Source organism: Chlorocebus sabaeus, chromosome 7 (genome assembly GCF_047675955.1).
Source record: "Chlorocebus sabaeus isolate Y175 chromosome 7, mChlSab1.0.hap1, whole genome shotgun sequence".
Classification (NCBI taxonomy): Eukaryota; Metazoa; Chordata; class Mammalia; order Primates; family Cercopithecidae; genus Chlorocebus; species Chlorocebus sabaeus.
Genome location: NC_132910.1, coordinates 78,979,945 through 79,000,095, shown reverse-complemented (window position 1 = coordinate 79,000,095; position 20,151 = coordinate 78,979,945). Strand labels below are relative to the sequence as shown.

General features: G+C 37.4%; 1 protein-coding gene across 6 annotated transcripts in view; it reads right to left on the bottom strand.

Annotated features, from left to right (window-relative positions):
• ABHD18 (abhydrolase domain containing 18) overlaps window positions 1–20,151 on the bottom strand; it is a 71,155-nt gene that overhangs the window by 41,678 nt on the left and 9,326 nt on the right. For 4 of the 6 annotated variants that reach the window (XM_073017624.1, XM_073017619.1, XM_073017620.1 and 1 more), the window contains 3 exons: window positions 12,125–12,233; window positions 10,735–10,819; window positions 3,944–4,044 (listed from right to left, as the gene is read on the bottom strand). In XM_073017624.1, coding sequence (XP_072873725.1) covers window positions 3,944–4,044; window positions 10,735–10,819; window positions 12,125–12,216 — 278 coding nt within the window. In that variant the 5' untranslated portion in view covers window positions 12,217–12,233. The remainder of the gene's footprint in view (window positions 1–3,943; window positions 4,045–10,734; window positions 10,820–12,124; window positions 12,234–20,151) is intronic. The other 2 variants (XM_073017623.1, XM_073017622.1) reach the window with 1 other exon arrangement.

The window sequence follows — 20,151 nt, the reverse complement described above, 5'->3', positions numbered from 1 at the left end:
TAGTGAAAAACAATGCAACTTAAATGTGCACCATAAGGAATTAGTTAATTATGGTAGAGCCACAGTATGGAATACCAAACAGTCATTAATGATAACCAACTGCATATTCATTGATTAATTAGGTAAAAAAAAGAGTAAGTACAGTTGTATGTGAACACATAGGAAAAAGATTAGAATATACATAAAATAGTGGTTATCACTCATTGGTGGAATTACCAGTGATTTTTTTTTTCTTTTTTCTTATTTGCATTTTCTAATGTTTTAATGCAATGAGATAAATTGCTGCACAAGAATGACAGGGGGAAAGAAATGAAAAGTAGATGTCAATGTGCATCACCTGGGAATTTATAGTCTTTCATCAAAATAAGTTATACTTTACATCTGACTAGAAATTGTTGAAAAAAATATTAATTATGTTGTAAAAATATGACACTGCAGAGACAGGAAGTCAACTTGTTTCCCCATTCCTGTCACTAACTGGAAAGAACCCTTCCTCAATTTCCAACAGATGTTGAGGAGTACTTCTGAGTCTGAGTAAAATCACATAATTTTCCTCCTTTCTTTATGCTTTATAGCTTGTATAACTGTCCAGATAAGGTGGAGAATCTATGAGAAAGGGACACATAGTTCCAGGGATTGAAGTGATGATATGTAAAAACTGAAAGTTTCTTTTCCTTCTATATCCTTTTGCCTACAGGCTAAAGAGCTACACAACCACTTATGCTTTAAAAAAATTTTTTTTTTTTTTTTTGACACAGGGTCATGCTCTGTCACCCACGCTGGAGTGCAGTGGTACAATTATAGCTCACTCTAACCTCGATCAGGCAACCTTCAGCCTTAGCCTCCTGAGTAGGTAAGACTAGAGGCACATACCATCATGGCCAGTAAATTTATTTTCTATTTTTTTTTGTAGAGATAGTGTCTTTCTATGTTGCCCAGGTTGACTTAATGCTTTTAATAAAGCATTAATAAGACAAAGCATATCTAAAACAGTTAAGGCTGGGTGCAGTGGCTCAAGTCTGTAATCTCAGCACTCTGGGGAGCAAAGGCAGGAGGATCACTTGAGCCCAGGAATTTGAGATCAGCCTGGACAATGTAGTGAGACCCCTATCTCTACAAAAAAACTAAAAAAAAATTAGCCAGGTCTAGTGACATCAGTCTACAGTCCCAGCTACTCAGGAGGCTGAGGTGAGAGGATCACTTGAGCCGGGGAGGTTGAGGGTGCAGTGAGCCAAGATAGCACCACTGCATCCTAGCCTGACTGACAAAGCAAGACTCTGTCAAACAAATAAATAAATACATAAACTAGCTACACGTTTATGTTTTTTATATTCCCTGCACACTATTTTCATTCCTTTTTTTTTTTTTTTTAAGATGGTGTTTCACTCTTGTCACCTAGCCTGGAGTCCAATGGCATGATCTCAGCTCACTGCAACCTCGGCCTCCCATGTTCAAGTGATTCTCCTGCCTCAGCGTCCCGAGTAGCTAGGATTACAGATGTCTGCCACCATACCTGGCTAAATTTTTTTGTATTTTTAGTAGAGACGGGGTTTCACTATGTTGGCCAGGCTGGTCTCGAACTCCTGATGTCAGGTGATCTGCCCGCCTTGGCCTCCCAAAGTGCTGGGATTACAGGTGTGAGCCACCGTGCTTGGCCTCATTCCTTATTTATTACTTTCAACAACCCTACGAGATTAAGTGTTATTAGTCCTACTTTATAAAGCCTGGTTCAGAGATTAAGTAATTGACATTAGGTCCATAAGTAGTAGACTCAGGGTTCGATCCCAGATCTGTTTAATTCCAAAGTTCTAGTTCTTTCCACTATATGACATTGCTTGCCTTTCATTCAGAGGCTATCAACAGAAAAAAATATAAATTTAAAATAATGCCTTAGGGGTAACAAAATAATGGACAGCTGACTAAAACTTCTAATCAGGTCTATCAAACCGCTCTTCTGTTAGTTTGCACTTTATAGGTTCATTTACAGGGTTGGTTAAAAGGTTAAGTAGGTTTCCATTACAGAATAATCTCTTCTTGACTGAAGAATTTTTCAAACGCCCATACATGTATCACTATTTTATCATTGCTATTGTAGACAAAATCTTAAAAGGAGAAAACACCTACTAACCAGAAACAGCAAATAGTTTATTATCAACAATGTAGGGGAAAAAAGTACAGTATTTTGTTCTTTTTAAATAAAATTAGTTATAACATAAAATAGAGAACTGTGTAAAGATCTAGGTTCAACACTGATTTAGAATTAAAAACAACTTAAAAAACCCATTATCAAGCCAGGCACAGTGGCTCACTCCTGTAATCCCAGCACTTGGGAGGCTGAGGTGGGCAGATCATTTGAGGTCAGGAGTTCGAGACCAGCCTGCCCAACATGTTGAAACTACATCTCTACTGAAAATACAAAAATTAGCCGGGTGTAGTGGCAGGTGCCTATAATCCCAGCTACTCCAGAGGCTGAGGCAGGAGAATCACTTGAACCCAGGAGGCGGAGGCTGCAGTGAGCACCACTGCTCTCCATCTAGCCTGGGCAACAGAGTGAGACTCTGGAGACTCTGTCTCTAGCCTGGGAGACAGAGTGAGATTCCATCCCCAAAACAAAACAAAACACAAACCATTAACAGTGGCTGAGCGTGGTGGCTCATACCTGTAATCCCAGCACTTTGGGAGGCGAGGCAGGTGGATCCCTTGAGACCAGGAGGTTGAGAACAGCCTGGCCGACATGGCAAAAGCCCATCTGTACTAAAAATAAAAAAATTAGCCTGGTATGGTGGCACACGCTCATAATCCCAGCTACTCAGGCAGCTGAGACATGAAAATTGCTTGAACCTGAAAGGCAGAGTGCACAGTGGGCAGCACTGCTCTCCATCCAGCCTGGGAAACAGAGCAAGACTCTGTCTCAACAAACAAACAAACAAAAAAACCACTAACAAGACTGAGCTAAGAATAATCTCTGTACTCTAACAAAGATCCAAAAAGCCAGTTTTCAACTATTGTATAATTAACCACTTAGGAACCTCAGGTATTTCAGAATATCTATTTACATTCTCAAACTGACATGCTAATTACATACCAATCCTGAGGTGCTTTACTTAGCTGAACTATGTAGTCTGTCTAGTCTAAGTTACCACATGCTTTTTAGTTTCTTCACTTAAAAGTACTTCTTCTTCCTGTTATAAAATCAACACATGTACATGGTATTTTTTTTTTTTTTGAGACAGAGTCTCACTCTGTGGCCTAGGCTGGAGTGCAGTGGCACAATCTTGGCTCATTGCAACCTCCGTCTCCTGGGTTCAATCAATTCTCCTGCCTCAGCCTCCCAGGTAGCTGGGATTACAGGTGTCTGCCACCACACCTGGCTAATTTTTTGTATTTTTAGTAGAGATGGGGTTTCGCCATGTTGGCAAGGCTGGTCTAGAACTCCTGAACTCAAGTGATCCAACTGCCTTGGCCTCCCAAAGTGCTGGGACTACAGGCATAAGCCACCATGCCTGACCTAAAACTAAAAATTTAAAGCCAAAAATCTCTCCACTCAGAGATAAGCAGAGTTTGTATATTCATATATATCCTTTGGAAACTTCTGTGTGATTATGTGTGCATACTTATGTATTTACAAAAATGGAACTAAAAAATCCTTTGTATTATCTTCTTAAACTTTCACACGTTGTGACCATATTTCCATGTTACTAATGGTATCCACAGTATGGATAATTAATCACCTACTGTTGAACATTTAGGCATTATCTATTTTTTGCAACTATAAACAATGCTTCGATGAATATCCTTGAATTAAAATATCTTCTAATTCAGCCTTTTCAATAATTTAGGCCTGCCTTGTTAGTCCTAATTTCAAATAACATAGTGTTGACATTATAATTTCAATGAACATAAATAACATATTAATTCATCTTTTTGAACAAAAAATTCTTACCTTGCAATAACAGATTCAATTGGCATGATATCAGGCACATAGTGAGCCATAGGGGAAACAAAGTGTCCATCTAAGATCTTACAATCTGATTGCTCTTCAATCTAAAAGAAAATCAAAACCAAGATGTATGCAAGAAAACTAAGATATCTTGGTCTATCATGGATGTTCTTCTAATAAAAAGTTCTATTCAATTAAAATCATGTTTTCAGCACCTACCACGTAAACTTTTCGTGCCACTGTACTTTATTATTAATTATTCTATGTGCATAATCATTGAGTATATTATAGGGTACATGTGATGTTTTGATACCAGCATACAAGTTGTAATGATCAAATCAGGGCAACTGGGGTATCCATCACCTGAAGCACCTATCATTTCCTTGTGTTAGGAACATTCCAATTTCACTCTTATTTCAAAATATACAATAAATTATTGTTAATTATAGTGACTCTATTATGCTATCAAATACTAGATATTATTGATTCTAACTGTACATTTGTACCTGTCAATCATCTCCATTCTATCTTCCCCTCCCTGCTACTTTTCTTAATCTCTGATAATCATCAATCTACTCTTCATCTCCATGAGTTCAATTTTCAAAAATATTTAGCTCCCACGTATGAGTGAAAACACATGAAATTTGTCCTTCTGTGACTGGTTTAATTTACTTAACACAATGTCCTTCAGTTCCATCCATGCTGTTGCAAATGACAAGATTCATTCTTGCTTATGATTGAATAATATTTCACTGCATATTTGTACATTTTCTTTATCCATTCATCTGCTGGTGAACACTTAGGTTGATTCTGCATCTTGGCTACTATGAACAGTGCTACAATAAACATGGGAGTGCTCATATCTCTTTGATACAGTGATTTCCTCTCTTTTTCATATATACCCAGTGGGGGGATTGCTGGGTCATATGGTAGTTCCAGTTTTAGCTTTTGAGGAAGTTCCATACTGTTCTCCACAGTGGTCATACTAACTTACATTCCCACCAACAGTGAACGAGGTTTCCTCTTCCTCTTTCTCTACATCCTCACCAGCTTTTACTATTGCCTGTCTTTTGAATAAAAGCCATTTTAACTAGGGTAAATGATATATCACTGTAATTTTGATTTGCATTTCCCTGATGATTAGTGATGCTGAGCATTTTTTCATATACATGGTTGGCCATGTGTATGTCTTCTTTTGAAAAATGTGAAATGTCGGCCAGGCGCGGTGGCTCACGCCTATAATCCCAGAACTTTGGGAGGCCAAGGCAGGCGGATCACCTGAGGTCAGGAGTTCGAGACCAGCCTTACCAACATGGTGAAACCCTGTCTCTACTAAAATACAAAAAATTAGCTGGACATGATGGTGCGCGCCTACAGTTCCAGCTACTCAGGAGGCTGAGGCAGGAGAATCACTTGAACCCAGGAGGCAGAGGTTGCAGTGAGCCGACATTGAGCCACTACACTCCAGCCTGGCAACACAGCAAGACTCCGTCTCAAAAAAACAAAAGAAAAATGTAAAATGTCTATTCAGATCTTTTACCCATTTTAAAATCAGATTATGATTTTTTCCCTATTAATTTATTTGAGCTCCTTATATTCTGGTTCTTAATTCCCTGTCAGATGAGTAGTTTGTAAACATTTTCTCCGATTCTGTGGACCACAGTGGTTTTTAAAGACATGGTTCCTGCCTATACACATTTCTTTTCCTTCCATATCCTTTACTATAATCTAGTTGAGAAAATAAACTATAAATAAATCACATTGATACACTGACATGCAATAACTCAAAATAAACTACTAGTTAAGAGAATTACATTCAACACCTAAACTTATTTTCCCCTCCAATAAGTATTTTATTTTTGTAGAGACAGGATCTTACTATGTTGCTCAGGCTAGTCTGGAACGCCTGGCCTCAAGCCTCCCAAAGTGTTGGGTATTAAGGCATGAGCCATCGTGTCTGGCCTAATTATTTCTTAAAAATTTCAGGTCAATAGTAAAAAAATTAAAGTAGCATTGAATTACCACATATTTTCATTCAAATCAGAAACAAAAACGTATCTGTGGATGATGTATATATCTAACTTTTTAAAAAATTAATTAACTAATTAGTTAATTTTTGGGGAAATGGGGTCTCACTCTGTCACCCAGGCTGGAGTACAGTGCTGCCATCCTGGCTCACTGTATGCTTCACCTCCCAGGGTTCAAGCAATCCTCCCACTTCAGCCTCCAGAGTAGCTGGGACTACAGGCATACCACCATACCCAGCTAATTTTTACATTTTTTTGGTAAAGACAGGGTTTTGCCATGTCGCCCAGGATGGTCTCAAACTCCTGGACTCAAGCAATCTGCCCGACTTGGCCTCCCAAAGTGCTAGGATTACAAGCTAGCTTTTTTTGTTTTGAAACAGAATCTTACTTTGTTGTCCAGGCTGGAGTGTGCTGGCGCGATCTCGGCTCACTGCAACCTCTGCCCCCCAGGTTCAAGCGATTCTCCTGCCTCAGCCTCTCGAGTAGTTAGAATTACAGGTGCACATCACCATGCCCGGTTAATTTTTTTTATTTTTAGTAGAGACGGGGTTTCACCATATTAAAAACCACCAGGCTGGTCTCAAACTCCTGAGCTCACATGATCCACCCATCTCGGACTCCCAAAGTGCTAGGATTACAAGTGTGAGCCACTGCACCCGGGACAAGCTAGTTTTTTAAAAAACAAATTCTAGGTCATGTGCAGTGACTCACACCTGTAATCCCAGTACTCTGGGAGGCCGAGGTGGGCAGATCTCTCGAGCCCAGGAATTCAAGATCAGCCTGAGCAATATGGCAAAAACTCTGTCTCTACAAAAAATACAAAAATTAGCTGAACGTGGTAGCATGTGGCTGTGGTCCCAGCTACATGGGAGGCTGAGGTGGGAGGATCACTGGAGTCCAGGAGGTCATGGCTGCAGTGAGCCATGACTGCACCACTGCAGTGCAGCTGGGTGACAGGGTGAGACCTTGTCTCAAAACAAAACAACATTTTGTTTTGTTTACCAAAAAAAAAAAATTTTTTTTTGTAATCAGCTGGACAAATGTTATCTATTAAATGACCCACATATTTTTGCAACTGACTTAAAACACTACTATTACTATGTACTAAACATCCATATATTTCTGCTAGTTATTTTCAATCCTTCATTAGGTCTTATTTGCCTACCTTTTATTTCTGCACCCATATCATGCTGTGTTGATAACTGTAGCATTTTAATACTCATTGTTATATGACTAAACTAGTCTTTGTTTACAACTCTTCCTTTCCAGCGTATTCCCAATCTGATTTTATTCTCATGCATTTTCTTAAAATAATTTTAGGATGCTTTTATGGATGTAGGTTCTATGTTCAATACTTTAATTGAAATTGCATTACATTTTAAAAAATGCTTAAGGAGACATAATATCTCTATAAAACTGAATTTTTAATCCAAAAAACTTTCCAATTTAGTTTTTTATGCCTATTGGTATAGTTTTAAAGTGTTCTTCTTATGTATTCATTTTTATTTATTTATTTTTATTTTTTGAGTCTTGCTCTGTCACCCAGGCTGGAGTGCAGTGAGTGCTATCTTGGCTCACTGCAACCTCTGCCTCCCAGATTCTAGCAATTCTCCTGCTTCAGCCTCCTGAGTAGCTGGGACTACAGGCATGTACCAGCATGCCTGGCTAATTTTTTTGTATTTTTAGCAGAGATGGGGTTTTGCCATGTTGGCCAGACTGGTCTCGAACTTCTGACCTCAAGTGATCCACGCTCCTCGGCCTCCCCAAGTGCTGGGATTACAGGCATAAGCCATCGCACTCAACCCTTTTATGTATTTTACAAGAATAAGTTATTTGATAAAGCAGCAGCACAAACTAATACATAATTAATTTTTTTTTTTTTTAAGACAGGGTCTCATTCTGTTGCCCAGACTTGAGTACAGAGGCATGATCTCAGCTCACTGCAACCTCTGCCTCCTAGGCTCAAGCAATTCTGCTGCCTCTGCCTCCCAAGTAGCTGGAATTAGAGGCATGCACCACCATGCCCAGCTAATTTTTGTATTTTTAGTAGAGACGGGGTTTCACCATGTTGGCCAGCCTGGTCTTGAACTCCTGACCTCAAATGATCCACCACCTCAGCCTCCAGAAGTGCTGAGATTACAGGTGTGAGCCACCGCGCCCAGCCCATTATTAATTATTAATAAAGGAAGCAGAACAAACTAATGTTAAAGGGAAAAATAGTGCAACAAATTAGCGTTCTGATAGCTGGCAACTTGGTAAGAAAAGACAATTTCAGAATTACACATATTATACATAACATGGATTTTAAAATTAAGCAAGATACAACCCAACAATAAAAAGATAGAGAACTCAATGTAAAAAGGAGCAAAGGTTTGAAAAGACAGTTCCCCAAAGAAGGTATACAAATGGCCAATTCACACTTGAAAAGATGTTCAGCCTCACAGCCATTAGGGCGTAGTCAAAACCACAAGGAAATACTTTTATACCCACTATGATGACTTGGACAAGTACAAAGTTGGTGCGTATGGCAAAATCAGAATGTTTATTCACTGCTGGTGGGAATATATAAAATAGTATAGTCACTATGGAAAACAGTTTGATAGTTAAACTTAGAGTTATCATCATATGACCCAATAATTAAACTCTTCAGTATACACAAGAGAACTAAAAACATACATTCACACAAAAATCATACTTGAGTATTCATAGCAGCACTATTTATAATAGCCAAAAAGTGAAAACAACCCAAATGTCCATCAATTTATGAATGGATAAGCAAACTGTGGTATACAGTACAATAGAATATTATTTAGCTATACAAAAGGATTAAGTTTTCCTTGAATGTTCTGATGCTGTAAAAAAAAAAAAAAAAACTAAAAAGAAGTACTGACACATGCTACAACATGGATGAACCTTGAAAACATTATGCTAAGTGAAGAAGCCAGATAAAAAAAGCTACATATTGCATGATTCCATTTATAAGAAATGTCCACAGTAGGAGAACCCACAGAGACAGAGGGTAGACTAGTGATTGCCAGCAGGTGGGGGAAGAGGCAAGGGAAAGTGACAGCTAATGGATACAGGGTTTCTTTCTAGGACAATGAAAATATTCTAGAATTAGTGACAGTGTTGATGGCTGCACATCTTGGTAATATAATTTAAAAACCATTCAATTGTATACTGTAAAACGGTGAATTTTATCTCCATTGCTTTTTTTTTTTTCTTTGAGACGGAGTCTCGCTCTGTCACCGGGCTGGAGTGCTGTGGCATAATCTCGGCTCACTGCAACCTCCGTGTCCTGGGTTCAAGCGATTCTCCTGCCTCAGCTTCCCGAGTAGCTGGAACTACAAGTACGCGCCACCACGCCCAGCTAATTTTTGTATTTTTCTTTTAGTAGAGACGGGGTTTCACCATGTTGGCCAGTATGGTCTTGATCTCTTCACCTCACGATCCTATCGCCTCGGCCTCCCAAAGTACTGGGATATCCTTGTCTCAGTTTTTAAAAACTAAAGGTAGTGGATCAGTAAGAATGCATTCCAAAATCTTAACAGCAATTCACTCTTGGGAGGGAAATGGAATTAGGTAGTGGAAAGTGGCAGAGATTAAAGGAGATTTTTTTTTTTAACTTGGTACATTTTAAATTTTTTTTAAGTTTATAATTTTTTAATAGAAAAAATATAGAGGATAAAAATATTTGGCAAAATTTGAGGGTACAGGGAGAAATGCTATTAATTCAGAAGATACAGAAAGAACTTCTATTATGTGGAGGAGGGGTTTTCAATCTATAAAATTTTGTTCTTAGCAGTCGAACTCTTTTGAAAAGAGAAATCTAAAGATATCCAAAACATATGAGATGCAAGTACAGTTACTTTGGTTGAAGGGGAGTGAGGGATGTGTGAAGCTTGCCTATTTGTATCCCCTCTCCAACAATACATCAAAGTATGCAATTACATAAACCTAGAAATATTTTACGGAAAACCAGGTGCCTCCTTTAAAAAAAAGATCTCAAAAACATCCTTGGCTTCTCTAATTTTATAGCTTTTTCTTTCTACCATTCTCTCAGGAATTAACTGTATCCCATAATATTTTTCCTGGTGTTATTTAACAGTTGTTTGCTAATAATTTCTTATGTGCTGATTCTCCAACTAGATTACTCCCCTTTAATACTCACTATTCTTCTGTAACGTTGAGTAGTTTAACCCTCCTGAGCCTAAAGACAGAGAATGAGATCCAGAAATATCCAGCCTAAGTACTTCTTTATATATTAGGCAAGTAATAAACATATGCTCCCAAATATACGTGAACGTAGTTATTAACAACATCCAGTTAGTGCACAGATAGTATTATTTGTTTATTTTTGAGACGGAGTTTCACTCTTGTCATCCAGGCTGGAGTGCAATGGCATGATCTTGGCTCACTGCAACCTCCACCTCCCGGGTTCAAGTGATTCTCCTGCCTCAGCCTCCTGAGTAGCTGGGATTATAGGCATGCGCCACCATGCCCGGCTAATTTGTATTTTTTTAAAGTAGAGACGGGGTTTCTCCACGTTGGTCAGGCTGGTCTGGAACTCTCAACCTCAGGTGATCCACCTGCCTCCACCTCCCAAGTGCTGGGATTACAGACGTGAGCCACTGCACCCGGCCCACAAATAGTATTCTTTAAATATGAAATGAAAAATCCATACTGCACTCATATTTTAGTATTTATTGTTGTTATACTCCAATATGTAATCTATTCTTTTTTTCTGTTTTTCTCTCGTTTGAATACCTTATCAATGTGTACTGGATAATCGCTTGAAACCAGATTCTGGCATCTTTCTCGATTTCCAATCATCTTTCTGAATTCAAAGAGTCTATTATGGGAAAGAAGACAAAAAGGAAAAAATTCATCTTTTATATCACCTACTAGGCATATTATAATTGAGACTGATTAACAGTAATTAAAAATTAGCAAATCCAGTTCATAAGCCATATTAAAATTTAATTTTGATCATTAAAGAAAGAGATTAGGCTGTTTTTTCCCAAACTGAACACTTTTTTCAAAAAAATGTGAGAAACAATATTGTTCAGAAAGTAATTAATACATATAAGACTCAAAATTAAAGGCACCAATCCTGAAAATTCATTTTCTCTTTTTTTTTTTTTCCGAGAGAGAGTCTTGCTTTGTCACCCAGGCTAGAGTGCAGTGGCGCGATCTCACCTCACTGCTCTCACCTCACCACAACCTCTGCCTCCCAGGTTCAAGCCATCCTGCCTCAGCCTTCCGAGTAGCTGGGATTACAGGCATACGCCACCACATCTGGCTAATTTTTGTATTTTTGTATTTATTTTTTTGAGACAAGAGTCTCACACTGTCGCCCTGGCTGGTGTGCAGTAGCGCTATCTCGGTTCGCTGCAACCTCCACCACCCGGGTTCAAGCGATTCTCCTGCCTCAGCCTCTCGAGTAGCTAAGATTACAGGTGTCCGCCACCACGCCCGTCTAATTTTTTGTATTTTTAGTAGAGATGGGATTTCACTACATTAGCCAGGCTGTTCTCCAACTCCTGACATCGTGATCCGCCTGCCTCGGCCTCCCAAAGTGCTGGAATTAGAGAGTGAGCCAGCGCGCCTGGCCAATTTTTTTATTTTTAGTAGAGACGGTTTTACCATGTTGGCCAGGTCAGTCTGGAACTTCTGACTTCGTGATCCGCCCACCTCAGTCTCCCAAAGTGCTGGGATTACAGGAGTGAGTCACCAATCCTGGCCGAAAATTCATTTTCTTAAGTCCAGATTTTCCTATGAGCTACAGTGTATTCCAGTTTTAAAGTCATTACAAATTTGGGTTACCCAAGAAGACTCAATCCTTGAAAACTACATACAATTCTTATCAGCTTAATAATTATTGAAGTAAAAAATCTACCCTGTGTTTCTGAGAGCTCTCTATTTAAAAAATCTGAATTATTTTTAAAATAGTACAATTTATGATATGGGCTAAAACTTAAGAGAAATAACTAAAAAGACAAAAGTAAAAAGGAAATAATTACATTTTACATAGTTTAATGTCTAATTTGCTGGACAAATGCTCTGTACTTGAGAGTAAGGGATTTTATAACAAAGTTTTAAATGTTCATTAAAACAACAAATTCAGAACAAGTATTCAGGAAAAAAAATTGCTTGCCTTTTGAGATCTTCTGGCCTTCCCCATCCTCTGATAAAAAGTTTTGTTAGGAGAAGTCTCCGGTATAGAATATCTAACTTGCTCACACCCATCAGTAGCAAACAAGCATCTATAAAACAAAATTAAAATGGTTTTAAAATGTTTTGTTTTTTTCAAGGCAGCAGGTCAATTCTCTAACCATTTCTTTGACTATCATGTAAAATTAAAGATTCAGACTAAATTCTTGAATTAATTCCTTTGGAAACAAAATACAAGATTTTGGGGAAAAAAAGAGCTGGGTTGAAAAGAGAGAAGATGTACACCCTTGAACTTCACTAAACTGTGAATTCCTCTAGGGTAGGATCTTCCCATCCTCAGTACAGTTGCTGAAATAAGTACCCTCTATTTGCTGGAAAAAAATAGTAGGGGAATATGTGATAGTGTATTATCTGCCAGGCACCACTATTTTAAGAACTACAAACACATGCACAGGTTCTCATTAAACCTACCAACAATTTTGAGGATGGATTTATTATCCCAATTATACAGACAAGAAAACTGAGGCACAGATAATTTACTCAAGGTCACACAACTAGTGGAAAACATAGCTAAGATTCAATCCCAGGCACACAACTTAACATCTAACTATGACACTACACTCTCCTCTACTATACTACAGTGAATGAAAAATAATAATCACTGCTACTACTTGCATACCGTTTATCTATCTTCTCAAATATTTCCAAAGATTTTTAAGTATCTACCTCCATCTTGTCAAACTGAATGGTAAGATTTTGATTTGTGGGTGAAACCTGACACAGATTCAGTGTTTACTCTACTTAGATAAATGAAAAATGAAAATCTGCATTTCCTTTTTCAATTGTTTTATTTTTTCTCAGATCTTAGGAAATCTGCATTTTCATCAACGAGCTTTAAGAAGTACTTATCCATTGCTTCAGATTTTTTTGAAACCTTCCCTTTTATCTTCTATTTTAACTTTTTCATTTTTTAATAACCTGCAAGACCAACTTAATATCCTCTGTTTGCCTAGGTATAGAATGTAACCCACCATCAATTGGGCTGGCATTTAAGTTGTTTTAATGGTTGGACCAGCAAAACCAAGTCATTCATACTGCCTCTTATAATTCTCAGTACCAAGAAGAAACATTTACTAGCCAATGTACTTGTTAGACAAGACAACCTATAGCCAGAGTATAGGATTAAGTGTTTTTAAAAGCACCCATCTCTCTTTTTCCCAGTTTCCATGTGCTCTTCAATGACTCTTTGATAAATGTGTGGTTTAGACATAACAATGTTTGAAAAAATGTATTGCATACACAGTTTTGTTATTATACTATTTATGTCTACCACTATACATAAACTGGTATTAATTACTAGAGTCCTATAAATTATCATCCATCCAGTGTTAAGTGCAGTTCACCATAGACGAACCATCTCTGGGTGGGTTAATAAGTTCCTGAACTTGTAAGACTATGTATGATTTTTTTCATTCAACAAATATTTATTAACTGCTTATTATATTCCAATCATTATTTTGGGCCCTGTGCCACAAAAATGACAAAGGAATGGTCTTGTTCTCATTGATCTTAGATTTTAGTGGAGGGAAAATAATTAAAAATTTAAAAAAATCTATCTAACTATCAAAATAAGTAAGAGTAGAAGATAATAACACTATGGTTAAAATGAAACAAAGCAATGTGGTAACAACTAAAGGGCTCTTCTGGTAATTTAAAAACCTCTTTGAAGAGGTACCAAAAAGGCAATACAGATGCTCCTCAACCTACAATGGGATTGCATCCCAATAAACCCATCATAAGTTAAAAAAAAAATCGTATGTGGAATATACATTTAATACTCTGACAAACTTATGGTCAAAGTCAAAACAATCATAAGCCAAACCATCATAAGTTAGAGACTGTATGTATTTAAGCCAATAGCTACATGACAAGGAGCACTCAAGTCTTTAAATTGCAAATCTCATTAAAATCATACACCTCTTGAAATCTACCCATTACTATGTTCCAGTGAAATTTGTTGAAAATTACCTACTCAGTGGGTAAAGCACAGGTAGAGATAATTAATATAAGGGAAACGAAAGAAAAAATAATTACATACTCTTTTTAAATTAAAAACGCTCACTGTAAAATTCTTAAATTCACCATTATGAAGGTATGTATAGTAAAAATGGAGAAAATAATCCCCTTCCAATCTTTTTTTTTTTTTTTTTAAGAGGGAGTCTCGCTGTTGCCCAGTACAGTGGCGGAATCCCAAGCTCACTGCAACCTCCGCCCCTTGGGTTTGGGCAATTCTCCTGTCTCAGCCTCCTGAGTAGCTGGGACTACAGGCACCCATCACCATTCCCAGCTAATTTTTGTATTTTCAGTAGAGACGGGGTTTCACCATGTTGGCCAGGCTGGTCTTGAACCCCTGAGTTCAGGTGATCTGTCCGCCTTGGCCTCTCAAAGTGCTGGGATTACAAACGTGAGCCACTGTACCTGAGCCCCCTTCCTATCACTTTTAATTTTACTTTTCAGGCATATCTAGTGCTAACAGTTTGGATTCTACTCTTTCTGATCTTTTTCTTGTTGATGTTACTTATTTACCTACACATACTGTCTTGCTCTGTTTTGTGTTGCTATAACAGAGTAACACCAGCTGGGTAATTTGTAAAGAAGAGAAATTTATTTCTTAAAATTCTGCAGGCTGGAAGTCCAAGGCTGAGGGGTAAACATTTGGTGAGGACCTTGCTGCATCATAACATGGGGGAAGTATCACATGATAAGAGAGCAACAGAGAATTGAACTCACTTTTATAGTAAGCCCACTCTCCAGATAACTAATTCACTTCCAAAATAATAACATTAATCCATCCATGAGGATAAAGCCCTCATAACCTAATCATCTCTTATTAGGACCCACCTCCCAACACTATTGTATTGGGGATTATGTCTCCAACACATGAACTATGGGGGACACATTCAAGCCACTGCACATACTTTTTAAAAAATTACAAAAGTAATGTAACACATTTTGGGCAGAATTAAGACAATATAAAAATTTTATACAGAGTAAATGGAGAAGCTTCTCTTCATCACTTCTTCGTCTCCTCCCATTGGCTTTTTTTTTTTTTTTTTTTTTTTTTTTTGAGATGGGAGTCTCACTCTTGTCACCCAGGCTGGAGCACAGTGGCACAATCTTGGCTCAATGCAACCTCTGCCTCCTTGGCTCAAGTGATTCTCCCATCTCAGCCTCCTAAGTAGCTGGGATTATAGGCACGCAACAGCACACCCAGCTAATTTTTATACTTTTAGTAGAGCCAGGGTTTTGCCATGTTGACCAGGCTGGTTTCGAACTCCTGACCTCAAATGATCCACCTGCCTCAGCCTTTCAAAGTGCTAGGATTACAGGTGTGAGCCACTGCACCTGGTCACCATTGTTAATATTTTAATACTTTGTTCTATCCACTTATACACATACACATGTTTTATGGTGTTTTGTTTTTTTTCTTTTTTTTTTTGAGATGGAGTCTCACTCTGTTGCCCGGGCTAGAGTGCAGTGGCATGATCTCGGCTTACTGCCAGTTCCGCCTCCCAGGTTCATGCCATTCTCCTGCCTCAGCCTCCCGAGTAGCTGGGACTACAGGCGCCTGCAACCACACCCGGCTAAATTTTTGTATTTTTAGTAGAGATGGGGTTTCACCATGTTAGCCAGGATGGTCTTGATCTCTTGACCTCGTGATCCGCCCGCCTCGGCCTCCCAAAGTGCTGGGATTACAGGTGTGAGCCACTGCGCCCGGCCTTTCTGATGTTTTTTAAACATGGAAGAGAGTAACTACTAATTTTTTTTTTTCAGTGCTATTCCTCCTTTTGTTTATAAACATCCGCAAAGCTCTTTCAAATTCAGGGTATATAGATCCACCTCATATTTTTCTCTTAACAGGTAAATTTAGATAATTTATATTTATTATTATGATAAATATTTGGTTTTAGTTTTTTATTGATTCTGTCGGTTGTTCACATTTAACTATTTTACATTTACTTTGAATAAACAGTTTGACTTACATACTTACCATAAAGTTGATGCTTCAACTTTATGATGAATTTATACAATGTAACCTCATCATAAACTGAGGAACATTTAGACTTACAGTGGTTCAACTTACAATTTTTCAGCTTTACAGTAGGTCCATCGGAGTGTTCAGTGCATTTTCAACTTAACAATATTTTCTATTTACAATGGGGTTTATCAGGATGTAACCATATCACAAGCTGAGGAGCATCTGTATTTAACATGTGATATATCACTGTGGCTAAGAGAACCGACTCTAGAGCCAAATTGGGTCAAATTCTTACTATAAGACTTTTAACAAGTCACTTAGCCTTTTTGTAATTCACCTGTAAAATGGAAGTAATGATAATACTTACCTGAAATAATTGGTATGCAATTTAAATTAGTTTATAGAAGGCACTTGAACAGCTCTTTGAAAATTTAAGTGCTACACCTAGTATAGAATCAGGATTTTAAGTCTTTATCAGATTTATAGCAAAAAGCTTCTACCATTCCATTAACTTTACAAATTATATTTACATGTATTCTATATGCTTAAATGTTTATATAATCAACCACACATCCAGTAGAACTCAATACACTGTAAAAATATTCAAATTTAGTTCTTTAAAATATGAAATTCCTTTTTCTCATTGGAGGTCATTGTAAAATGGAGTATTTTTCTTCTCTTTACTAATGATTTTTCCAGGAACATTTTCTTTCTACTGTATTCTAATTCCTATTTTTTAAATCTAGAAATCTATAAATCCATACACCTACTATGTACCCACAAAAATTTTCAAAAATAAAAAAAACTAGAAATCTTTTATAAACTTGGATTAAGTTCTAAAATCTATATTGTTTTAAATTTCTTTCAAATAGCTCTTATTAACTACAATTGTTGTTTTCATGTTTAAAATTCTACAATGAGTTTTCCATATATATTCAATTTGTCATGACTTAAAAAATAAAAATGTAATTATTTAATAGTGTTCAATCTATATATTAACTCGATAGCACTGTGACTTTTAGTCTTCTCATCAAGCGATATACCTATTTATTCATTAATCCAGTTTTGCTTATTTTCTCCACTAATGTTTATGCTATCCCTTAAGTATCTTTACTACACACATTCTGCTACTAATAAATTATTTAGTATTTGTGATAACTACTATAAGATTCCTTTTCTTTGTATTTTCTACCTAGATGTTTATTACTAATTCATAAAAAAAAATTTATTCTAAATGTTTCTTCTGTCCTGCAAGTTTTGTATTAGAATTGCAAATGAATGCATCACACATTGAGCAGACTTATTCATTTGTAATGCAATATGCATCTTTCTACTATACTATGCCACTCCTCCAATATCTTCAAAGTTAAGCCTATCAGAAACCCAAGGTGAAAAATCATAAAGTTCTATGCATGTTACTACCTTTACAGGATTAAGCTTTTCAATCTGTACTATCCTAAATATTTTTATAACTGTCTTTAAAATAGATTTTATTTTCATTTTTAAAACAGATTTCTGATTATATCTGAATAACATTTTTCCAAAACAGCCTTAATAATATACCTAATTGGGAGAAAATATTGACTTTAAGGTACACAAAAACTAAAGGCTATTTTATTATTTATTTATTTTTATTTTTATTTTTCTTTGAGATGGAGTCTCACTCTGTTGCCCAGGCTGGAGTGCAGTGGCACGATCTTGGCTCACTTCTAGCTCTGCCTCCCATATTCACACCATTCTCCTGCCTCAGCCTCCCAAGCAGCTGGGACCACAGGTGCCCGCCACCACATGTGGTTAATTTTTTGTATTTTTAGTAGAGACGAGATTTCACCGTGTTAGCCAGGATGGTCTCAATCTCCTGACCTTGTGATCCGCCAGCCTCGGTCTTCCAAAGTGCTGGGATTACAGGTGTGAGCCACCGTGCCTGGCTGAAGGATATTTTAAAAACAACTTATACTAAGTATATCCAATGACTGGTAGGATACCTAGTAGAATTCCTCATGGAAAAACAATAAATAGATGATATAAACAAAAAGTTTTAGTTTCCATTATAATATGTTTTCAAATAGTATCTGAAAAGAATGCTATAAGAAGACTACAGGAGAGACCCTGCAAAGTTTTTGCACAAAGGGTCGAAGAGTATATATGACAGGCCTTGCAGGACAAGAGGCAAAGTTAAGGATATTATGTAGGTATTTCAGATAACAAAAGTCACATTTTTTTCACTGAGGAAATTCAAAATGTCATAAAAATAACTGAGTATAAATTTTTGTAATGTATAATTAATGAGAAGAATGAACTTTTTCTTCTTGGGAGTTTGCTTAGTTGAGATTCAAAGTTAGTACCCCATAATGAAATTGGGTACAAATGTTCACCTGTAAAAACTATTCTTAACTTGAAAGACATAGAAAAACAGGCAGGTTGACCAATAGGCCATAGCTTACTGACCCCTGGGTTAGAAAATCAAATAAATCATAGGTATGACACAAATACAACACTGTTATAAATGTAAACATACAACTATAAATCACTACATTAAAATTACAGGCCAGACGTGGTGGCTATTGCTTGTAATCCCAACACTTTACGAGGCTGAGGCAGGCGGATCACTTGAGGTCAGGAGTTCAAGACCAGCCTGGCCAATATGCCAAAACCCCATCTCTACTAAAAATACAAAAACTAGCTGGGTGTGGTGGCACATATCTGTGATCCCAGATACTCAGGAGGCTGAGACAGGAAAATCACTCGAACCTGGGAGGCAGAGGTTGCAGTGAGCCGAGACTGCACCACCGCACTCTAGCCTGGGTGACAGAGCAAGATTCTGTCTCAAAATAAAATAAATAAAATAAAATAAAGTAAAATAAAAAAGTAAATTATCCCAACCCTATAAAATGGGCAAAAATATAATACAAATACTGATTTTAAGGAAATTCTATATGCCATAAAGTAGACCTAAAATTAATATTCTATCTAAAGTAAACACTAGTTATCTAATCAGCCATGCATTGTTTTCCTCCATAAAATTTAGAATTTGGCAGAAGCTTCTTCACTTCCTAGGTAATAAATACATAAAAGGTGGAAGCTTTTAGTGCCCATTGGCAGATGAATGGATAAGCAAAGTAAGTACATACAAACAATCACAAACAACACACAATAGGAATATTTCAGTCATATAAAGGAAGGAACTTCTGGCACATGATACAACATGGATGAACTCAGAGGACATTATGCCAAGTGAAATAAGTCAGTCACAAAAAGACAAATATTGTATGATTCAATTTAAACAAGATACCTAGAGTAGTCAGATTCATAGAGGCAGAAAGTAGAAGCATGGTTGCCCAGTACTAGGGGGACGGGAAAAGGGGAAGGCTATTGTTTAATGGGTATAGAGTTTCAGTTTTGCAAGATGAAAACCGGAGATGGACGGTGGTGATACAGCTGCACAACAATATAGACGTACTTACCTTTGAACAATAGAGTTAAAATTATTAAGATGGTAAATTCTGTTAGTGTATTTTACCACAAGAACAAAAACTGAGAAAACAAAATAGAATTTGGGGTTAATCTGAGTCTCCAAATATAATTCTGAGGGGAAGTAAATTGATGCTTTCTTTTCCTTTTGACAGCTTTGTCAGTAAGCAGAAGTAGTTCACTATTCTTTTTTTTGAGAATTTTCGCTCTTGTTGCCTAGGTTGGAGTGCAATGGAGCGATCTTGGCTCACTGCAACCTCCACCTCCTGGGTTCAAGCAATTCTCCTGGCTCAGCCTCCCAAGTAGCTGAGATTATAGGCGTCCACCACCACGCCCAGCTGAGTTTTCTATTTTTAGTAGAGATGGGGTTTCACCATGTTGGCCAGGCTGGTCCCAAACTGCTGACTTCAGGTGATCCACCCTCCACCCTCTTCAGCCTCCCAAAGTGCTGGGATTACAGGTGTGAGCTACTGAATCCAGCCAGACGTAGTTCACTATTT